Here is a 16,551-nt window from a genome sequence, read left to right on the forward strand (position 1 = left end):
AACGTATCTGTGTAATTTTTTGATTTGAGCTAAAAAAAAAAAAAGCATTATTTTACACTTTGGCTATTCAAAAATAGCAGATCTACAAGCTCATAGTGCGGCACCGAATGCCGCGCTATGAGCTTGTAGATCTGCATTTTTTTTCCTTCAAATCATTAAAATGTGTGCAAATCTTTCAATATATATATGTAAAGCGAACAATTTTAACTCAAATCTTTGCCTCTGGGGGGTCCCTGGAACAAAATATTTTGAGATGGGGGTCGGCGGCCAAATACATATCATTTTGGGGGTCTTTAAAATGAATACTGTTGGGATTTAGAGGGCATTTGAAGAATCGGCTTCAGGTCTTAACGGGTTAAAAAAAAGGAGGCGAGGCGTGGATGGATGGAGAGAGGGGAGAGAGGGGGGGGGAGGGGGAGGGGGGGGGGGCTCAGCTGCAGCGTCTGACGTGCTCCAGCACGTACTCGGGGAAGTGCAGGCTGCACACCTGCAGGCCGTCCAGCTTGCAAGGCATCCTGGGATACTCGTCCTCCTTCCACTTGTTGTCGTCGGAGTCGAAGGTGAGGATGGAGTCACTGTAGTGGCCGTTGTAGCACAGGCCGCCCAGCACCATGATCTGCCGGTCCAGCACGGCCACGCCGTGCCCGCTGCGCCCGATGGGCATGGACGCCAGGATGGTCCACTCGTCCGCCGCCGGGTCGTACACCTCCGTGGACGGGCAGCCTTGCGACTCGAAGGAGGCGCGCAGGATCACGCACACGCCGCCGAACACGTACAGCTTGCCGTTGTGCGAGATCATCTTGTGGAAGCAGCGGGCGTAGTTCATCTTGGACTTGTTCTCCCAGCAGCTGGCGTGGTGCCCGGCGCCGGCGCCGCCCGCCGAGGAGGAGGAGGAGGAGGAGGAGGGGAGGAGCGGGCTGCGGCCGCCGCGCGTCCTGTTGTGCGGGTCCTGGGCGGCGCCGCCACCGCTTCCCGCGGAGCTTCCCCCTCCCCCGCACACTCCCCCTCCTCCTCCTCCACCACCACCACCACCACCTCCTCCCCCTGCTCCTCCTCCCCCCTCCCGCCCGGGATCGAACACGCACACCTGCTTGGAGGTGGAGGAGGAGGTGATGCCCCCGGTGATGTACAGTTTGCCGTTGAGCACCGTGCCCTCGTGGCCGTACTTGTTGACGGGGTACGGGTCCACGAACTCCCAGCGGTCCTCCGTGATGTCGTAGCGCTCCGTGGAGTAGAAGGTCTCGTCGCGCGTGCGGCCCGCCACCGCGTAGATGAACTTGCCGATGACCCCGACGGCGAACTCCGACCTGGGAAACAAAAAAACATACATTTTTGTTTACTTGTACTGGACATTTTTTATTTGAATTACATGATATCGGTATGAAAACTATCCTTCTCGTCCTCAACAAATCAACAAATGGAGGTGTCGTCGTATTGTGGGGGGGAGGGAGGGTGTCCAGGGGGTCCCCGGCAAAATGTGATAATATACAGTAGCATCACAATGATTTTAAGCACTTTTATCCATATTTTATACATTGGCTATTTAAAAATAGCAGATATTCAAGCTCACAGATATGCTCACGGATGCGCTGTGAGCTTGTATACAGTATCTGCTATTTTTGAAAAAATATATAATAATCTTGAAAGTATTGGAAAAGAAATGATAATTTTGTCTTTTTTTACACAAATATTCTCTTCTGGGGGTCCCTGGCACAAAGTCTGTTCATATGGGGGAGCCCGCGGCCAAATACATATCAATTTGGGGGGGTCCTTGACATGAAAAAAATTGAGAACCACTGATCTAAACAATGCTAAGGCAAAGAAAAATGACGGTCTGGCATGCAGCCATGCAGGGATGTGAGGCTCCTTCTAACCTCGGCACAGACATGTCGGCCATGCGTAGCCAGGAGTTCTGCCGCGGGTCGTAGCGGTAGACCTTGGAGGAGGCGTGGAACTCCCCGTCCGGCCCCAGCTCCTCGCCGCCCAGCAGGAAGGCAAAGTTGTTGACGATGGCCAGGCAGTCCGGCCGCAGTGGCACCTGAGGCCCTTCCAGCTCCCACCACACCTAGAACAGTACGACACAGGCACAGTGGTCCTGTTAGATAGATTACATACATACAAACACACACACACAACAACAGGATTACCCTCAGCCCATATACGAGTATTTGTAGCATCTATTGTGAGTGAGTTATAGCTCCTCAATTAAAGAGCCCCATTCTAACTCGATAAGATTTGTATTGATTTGTATTGGTACTGTAGCTATGATTTGATCCAGAGTTACAGAGAATGAACATCGTACAGAACACTGGTATGGAATGTTTTGGGAATCGTATAAATTGATACCAAAGCAAAAAAATAAGAAGATTCCATTGGACACAACAGCCAGTACGTCCCAAAGGTTCACTACCCACTGCATTAAAATATAAATTGGTGGCGACCGGTCCAGGGGAGTGCGAGAATAGCTCTGGAAAACACACAGACAGACACACACACACAGCTCCTGCAGAGAGGAGGCCTGTGCGTAAAAATAATCACTGCATTTGTGTATAGAGGAGGACAGAGTACAGCAACTTGCAATGGGCCTGGTTTTCAAGATACTAAAGGGACCAGTGCCCAATGTACCTGTCAAACTACTTCAAAAGAGTGAGAAACGCCCACGGGCACGGAGCTCCACTGATCTCATCCACATCCCAGATTCAGCACAAACATGCGGATGAATTAATTCTACTCTTATGCCACCAAAATGTGGAATGCTCTACCAAGAGCCATCAAAAAGTGAAACTCCCTCCATACCCTCCTATAAAACTGCCATAAAAGAGCATCTGTCTGCAATTTACAACTGGACCTAGACAAGTCTTCTAGCTTGCCAAAATAAATTACCCCCCACAGTTTTTCAGTAAATATACTTGTACTGCTCCTAGTATTGATGATTTCTCGTATAGTATTGTATGTCTTTATATGTCTTGATGAATTTAATACACAGGACCACAATGGAAACAAGCCATCAGGGCTTTTTGTGTCATCCTTTTAGCATTACTGTATAACTGTACCCCTGTACTCTTTGTAAACTGTTGTATTCAATCAATCGATCAATAATGTGCATAATTCCCAATTTCTCTGATAGTGACTGACAATTCCTCTTTTACAAACACGCAGCCACCTTGGGTCGGTGCAGCAGAAGGATCTTGCTGTTGACCATGCTGTGTCCAATCATGCCTCGGAAGACGGCGGTCTGCGGGCGCGCCGAGCGGATGTGGTTGGAGCGAGTGTCCACCAGGGGCTGCTGGTTGACGTCGTGGAAGTAGCTGAGCGCCTGGTCCACCTCCTGCCGCAGCTGTCTGGAGTAACGGTAGAACTCTGAGGTCTTCACCTGCAAAAAGCAAAGTAGAACCTAAACTCTAGTAGTGTTTGCTGGTTGTGGTGGACACAACCAACACTCCAGTCTTTCCGTTAGGCCAGGAAACTTGACCCTAGTGGCTGATGGTTTAAAACAAAAGAAAAGGAAGCTCTGCCTGGGTTCAATCACAGTGGCTCAAAACAGGTGCTCTTCAGTGGAACAGGCATAGGAATAGAAGAAAAGGAAACCAAAGTTCTGCTTGTGGTGAGGCAGACTAGGGAAAAAATACTGAGGCACTCCGTCTTCAGGTGAAAAAATATATTAATTCATTTTAGCAGATGAGCAAGGCAACAGCTGACCGACGCGTTTTCGACACTTAGGTCTTCAACAGGGTTGAAGACCTAAGTGTCGAAACACGTATATATTTTTTTTCACCTGAAGACGGAGTGCCTAGTCTGCCTCGCCACAAGCAGAACTTTGGTTTCCTTTGCTTCTATTCCTAGTGGCTGATGGTCCTACCTTTTATTTATTTATTTTTAAAGATATTTTTGGAGCTTTTCTGCCTTGATTTGGATAGTGCAGTTGAGATGAGAGGAAACAGGAGAGATAGACAGGGAGTGACACTCAGCAAAGGCCATAGTATAGTAGCAGTTATCGCCATTAAACAGCATCAAGTTAACAATATATTGACATGCACACGCGTACACTTCTTGCATGAGTTCCTCACCTTCTCAAAGATGTTGGCGGGGGTCATGAGACAGAAGCGCAGTGATTGGACGATGGTGTCGGTGTGTCTCCAGCGGCGGCGGTCGTGTCTTAGCCAGGTCTGGACGGCCTCGTACAGCTCTATCTCTGGAAACCGACTCAGAGCATCACTGTCCAGGTAGGACTGGGTGAGACACACACACACACAGAGAGAGGTTGATGGGGGTTAATCTCCTCATTCACCAAGAACTGCTTCTTAGTGCAACAGTCACTTGAGCTTAGTGCTGGAGAGAGATAAACACAGTTAAATTAATAAAACGGATCTATACGACCGAAAAGGATGTACACCGTCTGTCTCTGGCAGACAGTATTTACAGCAGTGGTTCTCAAAGATTTTCATGCCAAGGACCCCCAAAATTGGCTGCGGACCCCCACCTCAAAATATTTTGTTCCAGGGACCCCCAGTAGCAAAGATTTGAGTTCAAAATGTTTGCTTAAAAAAAAATATATATATTCAAAAAACTTCACACATTTTCAAGATTTTTCAAAAATAGCAGATCTACAAGCTCATAGCATGGCACGAAGTGTCACGCTATGTCTGTTTGGTGGGGAGCTACCTTTATGCAAACCAACCTAGGGGTCCTTGAAATGAAAAAGTTTGAGAGCCACTCAAAAGTTTGAGAACTGCACTAAATACATCACCAAACTGAAATTTAAATAACTCTCAAAACTACCATTTCATGTACCGTCTTGTAAACCGCACCTGCAATCTCTCCAGGCTGAGGTAGGACAGGAAGTCGGGTCGGCTCATGAGGGGGACAAAGTTGTCGAGGAGGAAGTGGTCGAGCTGCTCCTGGACGCCCTCCACGCCCACGCTGAAGTCCTCCAGGAGGCGCATCACCTCGGCACAGTTCTCCAGGCAGATCTTGGCAAGCAGGAAGGAGCAGCAGAACTCCACCGCCTCCGTCAGCTGCACATACATGGCTGCCTGCAACAGGGGACAGGGAGTAGGAGTTTTTTAGGTGTTGAAAAACTAAAATCGATTCATGTAAAAAAGATTTCTCAGATTTCATTTTTTTCCTGGTGAAAGTTACAGGAGTTCTTACTGTATGGTGTGTGTGATATGAAATACAAGCTTACCATAATCACAGTAACCATTATCATGTCTTCAATCATATTCAAGGGCTTTAGGGGGGAAACAAAATTAACTCAAAACAGCAGAGGGGAGGTGTGAGTGTGTCACTGTCCAGCTGACACTCGTTAGTGTTACTTGCATCAAATACAACTAATCTAAAGATACCATCAAAGCCAAGAATGTTTACAAGCCACCCTCTCTGGTATTAAATGGGTGGGGTTAACCCATTTAGACCTGAGGCCGATTCTAAAAACGCCTTCTAAAACCTAACCAAAGTATTCTGAAAACGTTCAAATTCTTACTAAAAATAAAAAATAAAAAATGATGTTACTATATTATAGCAACAACTAATGAGACACAGAGGTGGCATCCGGATTGAAAGGTATAACAACGTATACAGTAGGTAGCAACAGGTCTCAATGGGTTTTAAGCGTAGACGTAGAGGATAGGTGGAGTCATGGATTAAAATGGATATGTGCCCAGGGAGGGGAGGCAGAAGGAGAGGCAACAATTACTGTACACAGGCATGGGTAGAGAAACGTGGATTAAAGTAGAGACACCCAGAGGCGTAGAAGTGAGGGAGTAAAAGAGTGACAGCGAGGGATTAGCGTCGTATACAGGGATTTAGGTTGCCTCCTTTTGTTGCCGTTTGCAGAGGAAAGGAGGTGCAGAAAGGAGGCGTGTAGGTTCTTGACAGTGCTGAGAGCTTAGAATGCGTTTTAGCGCTTGAGAGCTCGGAGAATAATTTTCTTTTCAACCTGAAGCCAAAAGAGCGCAGTGGCTTCAAAATGAGTTTTCAATACTTGCACAGCAACAGCGGTTAGTCCATGATCAGCACTTTCGCAATGCATCCTATATAGACCTGCAAGCTAAAACAAGAGCACACTATAACCCATTTATATTTATTTTGCGTGCCGTATCGCACATCGAAACTAGCAGATCTACAGTACTTGCTAAAGAACTTGCCCTAGCCTTGACGACCTTGCAGGCGTATGCAAAGGTTAAAATGTAATTTAGACAGCATGGCCCTCATTTATCAACGCGGTGTAGACCAAATAATGGGCGTACGGCGAGATCACCGCAATTTTCGGCATTTATCAATATATCCTGACGTGGGCTTTATCCTACGGTACGCTGAGATCTCACGTCTGGTCGGGACCAGTTGTTGACGTTGGCTGCACCCGTTTATTCCATCCTAGACCTGCGGAGCAGCATTGTTTGACTGTCTGAGAGGCATTGGACACCTAATCCACTCATAAATCTGTATATCTACACTAATAAATAATCCCTGTGAAAATATAACATTTTATAAAGTAATTTAAACAAATTGCTTTAACAGTCATTCAGATAAGATTGTAGATCTGTCTGTATTGAAAATAGCAGATCTACAAGCTCACAAGCCAGCAACGCGTTGTGAGCTTGTAGATCTGCTATTTTCAAAATATACGGGCGCTTTCTGCGAGAGCACTCTTCTGCGCGAGCACCGGTCTAACAGGCGGCGCTGCTGTTATATTTTCATGGCCACCGGGAGATCAGACATTTAACCCATGGTCCAACACACACCAGCCTTCATTCATTAATGTTCTCTCCAGGCTATCTCTCATTAATGCGGAGCGGGACGGGACTCGCCCGTCCGACGGTCCGAGTCTCACTGGGAAATGGGAATAGCCTACATGAGGGCTTTATTTTAGTGTAACTCGAACGCGCACTGCTCGGTATGGGTTAAATACATTAATCTACAAAAGTATTCCATTCATGCCGATGTGATTGGTATCATAATATGTCATTCATGTAGGCTACAAGCCTACGTGACAATACGCTACGGGCGTGTGTGTGTGTGTGTGTGTGTGTGTGTGTGTGTGTGTGTGTGTGAGAGAGAGAGAGAGAGAGAGCGAGCGAGAGAGGCGTGTGCGTGTGCGTGTGCGGCGAGGCCAGCGGGGGTGGGGGGGGGCTGTTTCTTATTGGCTTTTCATGTCTTTGGTCGTATTCTGGTTCGTCTTCATGTCGTAAAATCGGGGCGTTTTGAGAATATTTATGGGGCGTGTTATTTAAATGACGCTCGTTTCAGCCGTGACATTTATCAACGCTGGGACCAAGTGTAAGCTCGGATCAGCTGTGTAGGATGCGTTGATAAATGTGACTTCGACGTTGGTGTACGCCGAATATATGGAAAAATATACGGCGGTTTATACGCTGCGTTGATAAATGAGGGCCCATGTGATGTATTGTAGACAGACGCCAGGTTCATTTGTTGACCTGTCATCCTATAGTGTGTATAGTTTCAATGTACAGGTTTTGTTTTGTTGATATTATACTGTTTAGACTGATGATAGGTTATTGGTTTACCTATGATCCTAGATTACTATTCCTATGCATTTGATGCGTTACCTCGTGTTTACCTTGCTTACTGTAAGACTGGTTTAAGAGACTGGTTTAAAATGCCTAAATTGTAAATTGTCAGCTTGCAACGCGTTGTGAGCTTGTAGATCAGTCACTGTTTTGTTTTTTAAAGATGGTTTTATGGCAATTTCTATTAGAACATTGGTTCTCAAAGTAGGGTCCGGGGATCCCCAGGGGTCCCCAGCAAAAGTAGTAAACATTATCCATTTATACGTTGGCTATTCAAAAATAGCAGATCTACAAGCTTGTAGATCTGCTATTTTTGAAAAATTCTGACAGTGTTTCGAAAAGTTTGAATAAGTTTGAATCTTTTAACACAAATCTTCTCTTCTGAGGGTCCCTGGCACAAAACCTTTTCAGATTTGGGGGGGTCCGCAGCCAAATACATATCAATTTGGGGCTCCTTGACTTGAAAAAGTTTTAGAACCACTGGTTTTAGATAGGACAGTGAAGACTGACAGGAAGATGAGGGCAGAGAAGAAGGTCCGTCGGCACACAGAACGAACGCAGGTCCCGACCTCGGAATGGAAGCAGGGACGTTTTCGCTTATGTGCACGATGATGGACCTATATCTGAGCCTGCCCCATGTTGAGCTCTGCAGTCAGTTACCTGCAGAATCTCTTGGACGGTGGGCATGCTGAGCTCCAGAGAGCCGTAGTACATGAAGCGGAGCACGTGGCCGAACCCGGCGGCCGTCAGCCCCTTCATGTGGATCTTGTCCTGGTCTCTCTCCCTCATGTCCGCCGTGAACATCACCCGGAAGTAGTCGCTCTGGGTGGCCAGGAGGGCCTTGTGGGCCTATAGGGGAAGACAAACAAACGCTGTCAAAACATCATCCAGCCACCAGAGTGTTGGGAAGAGTCACCTCAATAATATGTCTCATATTTGTCTTTGCAAGTGAGCCTCGCACAATGCATTTGGACATTGATCCTTGTACGAGAACCGAATGTTCAAAACAGATCAAGTGATACGAGTACTGAAAAGTTCATAAGGTTCAAATGAGGACATTGTGTTGGTCCTCCTGAGTTCTACAAAAGGGCTATTTTAGAGCTAGGGTTTTGGATTAGGGTTAGGGCAAATCAAGCCATGCTTTAACACCTTAAGGCTTAAGCCCTACAACACTAGTATATACTTTGCAGTATGACAAATAGCGAAATAGTCAAAATACACGTCGCGTTGTGCTTGTACATCTTCTATTTTTGCAAATGTTTGCTTACAATGACATGACCAAAATAGGTGGACACCAGGTTTTGAAGTGGTTCAAATTCAATGATTAAGAAACAGAGCATGAACCTTCACTCTAGTAGTCTGGTTGTGGGGCAAACAGAAGACAGAGAGTGTGAGTGTGAGTGTGAGTGTGAGTGTGTGTGTGTGTGTGTGTGTGTGTGTGTGTGTGTGTGTGTGTGTGTGTGTGTGTGTGTGTGTGTGTGTTCGTGCGTGTGCGTGTGTGTGTGTGTGTGTGCAACTGTACTTGTGAGAACTATTGTTAGGACATTGCGAGGAACATTTTCCTGGTTTGGGGAACTAGGATTTCAATTAGGAAAATAAAATATTCCGATTGGGTTTTGGGTTAGGATGAGACATTTAGAGGTTAGGTTCTGGGCTTTAGGGTTAGGGTTTTCCCTATTTTATACTTAGTTGTGTGGCGATGTCACACACAACACACACACACCGGAAAATAACCGATCTACAAGCACACAACGCGTCGAAGCGCGACGCGTTGTGTGCTTGTAGATCAGCTATTTTCAATGGCATCTTAAAACGTATAGTAATACAAACGTGCGTGTGTGTGTACCTGGAAGTGGTGCTCCTCTATGAGCAGGGTGACATCCAGCAGCAGCCGCTCCTCGTACAGGGCCCGGAACCCTGACGAAACACTCCCATCATGCACCTGTGACAGGTACACCTCCACATCCCCCCCCGACATAACACACCTGGAAGGAAGGAGGAGTGAAGAGGGATGAGAGAGAGAGGAAGCCACAGTGAGACATACATATATATATATCCAGAGCATTGACTTGTGTATCGCTTCAATGTGTGTGAACAGTTTCACTACAGTAAAGTTGTTATGCAGCACATTGTTCCGTGTACAACACAAGATGTGTATTCATGCTTTTGCATGGAATGTTCGCACTTTCTGTGTATTTTCGCATACTATTTTGCACTACTTTTCTATATGCTAATGCAGGGGTGGGCAACTTTGATGATGGAGAGGGCCACTATATTTCCACACTCACTCCAGAGGGCCACATATACTGTACAGAAACCTCTTATCGCTGTATTTTAACTTTTTTTGTAAATGAATGCCGTACTTCGCCATTATATGTCACAAAAGTAGCAAAAATAGCCGCTTGTAGATCTGCTATTTTTGAATTGAAATCCATATTGTTTTTTCCTATTTTTCAATTGGAATGCTTTTAGTTATACTTATATTAACTTTAAATACAAATACGTTGGACATTAAAAAGACAATAGAATTGTAATACTAGTCATTAAGCTACTAATATAGACTGAAGTAATTCAAGCGGGTCATGTTTGCATGTTTGGAATTGTAACAGCTGAAAACAATAATATATCAGTATTCCGAATATTAACCTGCGGGCCACATTAAGTGAAGTCTGGGGCCGCATGTGGCCCCCGGGCCGCCTGTTGCCCATGTATGTGCTAACGTATTATGCATTCACTTCATTGTACTTGAACATGCATTATGGAAAGCATTCTTTTTATTATTATTATTCCTGCAAAGCACATACTAGTTGTGTAATGCATTATACAAATTAAAGTCCAACTTGAGTTCAAATTACCCTTAAAAATATTTGTTTGTCATCAAGATGCTATCATTTCAACCTGCACTGTCCATCCAGCATTATAAAACAACTGATGTGGCAGTGCCATATAACACAACATAAGGGCTGTTGAGTGCCGAGAGTAATAGCTCTCAGGATAGCTACAGTTGCCAGTGTTGTCACGAAGGGCCGTTTATTTCCCCTTCTCTGGCTTAAAGGTGTTAATTAGTGAAATCTGCTTGTTTGGGCCTTTAACTTGTGATGAAAAACCGCAAGCCCTTGACTCTCTGTAAGCACAAGATTAAAGACGGTGCCGTCTAAAGGGTAAGAAAATAAAAACAAAGGTGGCTGGATTGGGACTTCACAGAGATGACTTCAGCACAAATACAGAGAGTCTCTCCGAAGAAGAAAAACAGTGTGCTGGAGTGGGCTGTGACTATGAGGTCCGGAAGGGCACTCAATAGGACGTTCAGTTTTCACAACTCAGCACTTCAGCTCCTGCAAAGCAGATCAAGCTATTCATCTCGCAGAGTCGAATGTACATATGCATCACAATGAATTCACACGTACGCTGGCCTGGGTAAAATCGGCCCTGTTCTGCTCATTGCTTACGTAATACGTTTCTCCCCGACAGCAACAACTTTCGTAAATTAACGCCCTACTTGATCATATACAAAAAGTAGCAGATCCACAAGCCCGTCAAGCTTGTCGATCTGCTATTTTAGCTACTCATGAATTTGTATCCTGAAAAGTAACAGTTTTGGACATATGAGGTTTCCACCCGACAGAGACGATATGCATGTTTCCTGAAAATAACAAAAGCATCTCCATCCCACCCACACACCATCTGAACCCATGTGACCATCTGAACACAATAACCCCACATGTTCAAAATAATTAGCAGCATGCCTTGCCTAATGCCCACACACATGCGTGAGTGAATGAGTGCAAGCATAGACACAGAAACCCAACACAAACTTGACTTAATTTCAACTAATTCTCTCTCCACACCTACATGCACTGACACACACACATTTTCAAACGTGCACCATTCTACATTTAACCTGATTTCAAATAATTTTCTTTCACACGCACAAAGTAAATGAAAACAACACACACATGCACACACCACGGAAAGGAACAAAAGACAAAATGTACACAGAGGGGTGCACAGTTATCCACAATCACGCGCGTACGGTACAGTACGCGCACAATGCACACTCACCTCTGATTGGCCACGGGCATGTCAGAGGGGGTTGTCCGAGCCAATCAGAGGACAGTGCCCCTTGTGTCCAGGAGATTCTAACAATCCCTTTTCTGAGGGTCAATCACCTAGACGACGTAGCCAAAACAATGCTCACATTAAAGTGTGACCACACACGCTAGTCTAAAACAGTAAGGCATTGTATTATAATCATTCCTATATTGATGATATTTTTTTCATTTCAGCTCTGTTTGACAGATAAGAGAAGGGAGACAGGAAACACAGTGAGGTGTTTTGAATCTGGGTAACAGTGAGGTGTTTTGAATCTGGGAAACACAGTGAGGTGTTTTGAATCTGGGAAACACAATGAAGTGTTTTGAATCTGGGACGTTACAATCATGTGGTCAGTGTACCAACTCGTTAGACGCAAGCAACTTAGATAACTGTATAATGCCATCTGCATCTCTAAGCAATACCAACCCATTCATCCATCAGATCTGATTGTATTAAACAATGTTACACTCACCAATATTTCACCTGTACGGATAGCTTGGGTTACCTTTTTTGTCTCTGTCAAGTTTTTGTTTCATGAGCAACTTTCTGTCAATATAAATTCCGTGCAGCGATTATTTTTCTAGGTGTTCGAGTTTGGAAGAACTCGTGTATCACCATTGCACATATGCAGGAGGCAGCAGGACGTTGTGTTATTGAAAACGAGTGCTTCCAAACTCCAACACAGAAGAATTATCGCTGGACAGAATGTATTGACAGAAAGTAGCTCATAACATGAAAACGGTGGATTTTCATTAAACGAAAACTTGACAGAGACAAAGAGCCCAAGCCAACCCAAGCTATCCGTACAGGTGCAATATTGGAGAGTTTAAAGTTGTTTAATACAATCAGATAGGACTTTTCTTTTGGCTGTCAAGGGTTAGCTGCAGATTATAGCAAGTTGCTTGCGGCTACCAACTTATTGAGCAGGCAGGGAACCTGAATCATTCCGGTAGATGTAGAATCATTCCGGTATTTTTTCCTCCTAAGTTGCGATGGCATGTATATACGGCATTGGCCCGAGGTTTTTGTCTTGTTAATCAGAAAGGTTCAAATCCAAATTATGATTAAATAATAAGTTATAACAATTGGTTCAAGAAAACAAACATAAGGGTCAATTCCAATTTCCCATAAACACATTGACAGGGGTTACTGATCGCAACTTCGCAAGTCAGCTAAAACATATTAACCTTGTAAGTCAGGGGTCTTCAACAGGGGGTCCTCAGATTTACTACAGGGGGCTGCCAATTCTTTGTGCGATAGGCCTTGTTTTAGTTTTTTTTTTACATTAACCACTTGAACCCTAGCATCCCTCCCTATTCTGAGGGGAACATTAGCCGAAAAATAACAGATCTACAAGCTCACAAGTTGTGACAAAGAGGTTTGGTAGAGGGGAAAAAAGAAGCAAACCCAGTACAGAGCCAAAGGTCAAGTTTACCAAGTATGGAGGGCGGTTAGTTTAAATGTCTGAAATAAACAAAAAAACGAATTTACACAACACTGAAGACAACACTGTCTATGAAACCTATCGTATGAAAAAGTTTATCGTGCAACACAATTGTTGGGGGGTCCCTGCGTTCTCTCTCTCTCTCAACTAGGGGGGGTCCTTGGCCTGAAAAACGTTGAAGACCCCTGTTGCAAGTAGAAAGTGAACAAATCCAATAGCGAGGCTGACGATGAAGCAAAATAAAGGGGGGGGGGGCACTGGGGCAGCAGTGACAGGGACTCGTACCGTGACAGGTGAGATGGGGGACAAGTGACAGCGGGGTTGTCCACTCTGTGATGTGGATGGAAGGTCCTACCTTTTGGAGCCCGGGCCAACAATCACAGGCTTCTCTAGCAGGGCGCTAAGAAGGGGCCGCTCACATTTCCTATGTTTGTGTTTCCCTAGTTCTGTTAAAGTCAAGAGAGACAGACAGCGAACATACGTAAACTGACAGAGAAAAGGACAGGAACGAGGGGAGGAAAAGAAGGAGAAACAACAAACGTGCACCCTACTGTTGTTGGCAGTGCTCCCAACAATCAGAACATTTTCATTATTGTAGCCATGTGAAAGGTTTATATGAAACTGAGGTTTCAAAACAACGTTTGCACTGACGCTGCAAATAAGTGGGGTTCTTTGAACAGGTCAAATAAACGTCATCTCACAATGTGAGGTACATTTTTTCATTCAGTGAACAACGGCGGTGTGTCCAGTTTTTGTGTTTTCCACAGAACAGTGATGGAAGAAGTACTCACACATTTTTCTTAAGTAAAAGTCTCAATACTGCATTGTGGAAATATTCTGTTTTAAGTAAAAGTCCAGTATTCCAAATGTACTTCAGTAAAAGTACAAAAGCATTGGCATCAACATGTACTTAAAGTACCAAAAGTACAAGTACTCATTGTGCAGAGTGCCGTATTCCACAAATTCAAGATGTATACACTTTTTGGGGGGAAAAATTGCAGATCTACAAGCTCACAATGTGTCGCAACGCAGCTTGTAGATCTGCTATTTTCAAATGGCCGAAATATATATATATAGGGCTGAAGTGGTTAATGTATATTTTGTGATAATAATCTAAATCTGCAAAGTAACTAGTAAGTAACTAGCTGTCAAATAATTACAGTGGAGTAAAAGGTACAGTATTTGCCTCTGAGGTGTTGTGGGGCAGAAGTATTGAAATTTGGAAATACTCCAGTAAATAATACCTCAAAATTGTACTGAAGTACAGAATGTACTTAGTTACTTTATACCACTGAATATGAGGTACATTTTCATTCAGTGACCAACGGCTGTGTGTCCAGTTTCTGTGCTTTCCACAGAACAAAAAATAACAATCACAGCTCTCTCTCTCTCTCTCTCTCAGCTCAAATGACTACTAACTAAAACACTGGATAACATAAAAGATACAATGTGTAATTATTGTCTCAAAGCAAAGCAATCAGATGCATTGATCTCATTGTATTGGAGGAGAAGGGATCCCCCCCACACACACACACACACACACACACACACACACACCAAAGAAAGCAGCTAAAGCTGCTATAATAAAGCCTATTATAATCCGTAGTACTGCGGTGTCGCTGCAGCCGACAAGGACAGATCTCCAAGCCAACAACGCGTCGGAGACGCGTTTTTGGCTTGGGAGATCTGTTCTTGGAGATCTGCGATGATGGGGAGAGTATATAAATTCAAGCTTTTTTTTTTTTAACAAAAATCGCTCGTCTCTTCTCACCTCGGCGATGCGAATCCCCCCCACCACCACCACCACCACCACAACCCCTCTTGGACCAGACAGATCTGGAGCCTTCAGACATGAGTTTTGCTGCTTTGGTTCGAGTCCCCCGGGGGTATCAAGGGAACGGGAGGCAGGAGGAGAGCGTCGCCATGTCGTCCTGCGGGATGTTTTCTCCCCCCTTGCACCTCGAAAAGGGAGGCTGTGTTAGGTAGTTTCAATGGATAACAAACCACAGCAGCGGTCCATACACTGTGCGTCGGTCGCCATCTTCTGCACCGGCGTCACTTCCCTTTCGGGAGCGGAACTGAACTGAAGGGCGTTGCGCTGCCGGGCTGCAGTCAGTGAACCCACCTGTCACTCAAAATCAACTACTTAAAAAAAAAAAAAGAGATTTATAAGTATGAAGAAAATATAGTTAAAAGAATAGACTAAATTGTTGCTATTTAATGGCACGAAGTGTGATGTACAAGGTGTAAAATGAGATAATAGTGATTAAGGCCCCAAGTAGTTCAGTTATAAACACTTACCTGTCACTCAACATTACAACAACATATAATTCAGTTATAATTATAAACACTTACACACCTGTCACTCAACGACAACATAATACTTCAGTTATAATAAACACTTACACAACTGTCACTGAACATAACGACAACATAATACTTCAGTTTTATAATAAACACTTACACACCTGTCACTGAACATAACGACAACATAATACTTAAGTTATAATAAACACTTACACTCCTGTCACTGAACATAACGACAACATAATACTTCAGTTATAATAAACACTTACACACCTGTCACTGAACATAACGACAACATAATACTTAAGTTATAATAAACACTTACACATAACACCTGTCACTGAACATAACGACAACATAATACTTAATGTATAATAAACACTTACACACCTGTCACTGAACATAACGACAACATAATACTTAAGTTATAATAAACACTTACACACCTGTCACTGAAAATAACGACAACATAATACTTCAGTTATAATAAACACTTACACACCTGTCACTGAACATAACGACAACATAATACTTAAGTTATAATAAACACTTACACACCTGTCACTCAACGACAACATTATACTTCAGTTATAAACACTTACACACCTGTCACTCACTCAACAACATATTTAGTTATAATAAACACTTACACAGTCACTCACTCAACAACAATATTCAGTTATAAACACTTACACGCCTGTCACTCAAACAACAACATTATTCTTCAGTTATAAACACTTACTGTCACTCAAACAACAACATTATTCTTCAGTTATAAACACTTACACACCTGTCACTCAACAACGTGGTGGAAGAAGTACTCAATTTCTTTAGTCAAGTAAAAGTATCAATACTGCAACATAGAAATACAGTTAAAAGTCCAGTATTTTAAAGTACCAAAAGTAAAAGTTTTCAAAATGTATAGAAATCGCTTGAAAATAGCAATGTAGTGCAGTAATAGGACAAAATTTGCCTCTGAGATAATGGAGTAGAAGTAAAAGTATTGAAAATTGGAAATACTCCAATGAAGTAAAAAAAATACCTCAAAATTGTAGTTAAGTACATACTTTACGCTCAACAACAACAATATTCCAGTTATAAACCCGCTGTAAATCATCAACATATTTCAGTTATAACAAACCCACCTGTCAATTAGCTACAATTAACTATTATACT

The 16,551-nt window shown here is 43.8% G+C and overlaps 1 protein-coding gene across 4 annotated transcripts; it reads right to left on the reverse strand.

Moving 5' to 3' along the window:
- Positions 1 to 212: 212 nt before the first annotated feature.
- On the reverse strand, positions 213 to 15,091 carry klhl15 (kelch-like family member 15). 4 transcript variants are annotated; one of them, XM_084048544.1, is made up of 9 exons: positions 14,840 to 15,091; positions 13,424 to 13,514; positions 9,376 to 9,514; positions 8,190 to 8,378; positions 4,809 to 5,033; positions 4,068 to 4,229; positions 3,164 to 3,373; positions 1,875 to 2,065; positions 213 to 1,307 (listed from the first exon to the last, which is right to left on the reverse strand). In XM_084048544.1, exons 1-9 carry the CDS (start codon positions 14,919 to 14,921, stop codon positions 431 to 433), a joined length of 2,166 nt encoding a protein of 721 aa, XP_083904670.1. In that variant the 5' UTR covers positions 14,922 to 15,091; the 3' UTR covers positions 213 to 430. The 4 variants fall into 4 exon arrangements, with proteins under 4 accessions (XP_083904670.1, XP_083904668.1, XP_083904669.1 ...); XM_084048542.1 differs by lacking the exon at positions 13,424 to 13,514 and having other exon boundaries at positions 14,840 to 14,923; XM_084048543.1 differs by lacking the exon at positions 14,840 to 15,091 and having other exon boundaries at positions 13,354 to 13,441.
- Positions 15,092 to 16,551: the final 1,460 nt, after the last annotated feature.

The sequence above is a fragment of the Gymnoscopelus microlampas genome (genome assembly GCF_963454915.1).
Source record: "Gymnoscopelus microlampas genome assembly, chromosome: 22".
Taxonomy (NCBI): domain Eukaryota; kingdom Metazoa; phylum Chordata; class Actinopteri; order Myctophiformes; family Myctophidae; genus Gymnoscopelus; species Gymnoscopelus microlampas.

Excerpts from the sequence above, each read along its gene's own strand:
- klhl15 (XM_084048544.1), bottom strand. The coding sequence starts at position 14,921 with ATGTCTGAAGGCTCCAGATCTGTCTGGTCCAAGAGGGGTTGTGGTGGT. Across the intron at positions 13,515-14,839 it reads GGGGGATTCGCATCGCCGAG|AACTAGGGAAACACAAACAT; the intron begins GTGAGAAGAGAC and ends TGACTTTAACAG. Across the intron at positions 9,515-13,423 it reads GTTGGCCCGGGCTCCAAAAG|GTGTGTTATGTCGGGGGGGG; the intron begins GTAGGACCTTCC and ends CCTTCCTTCCAG.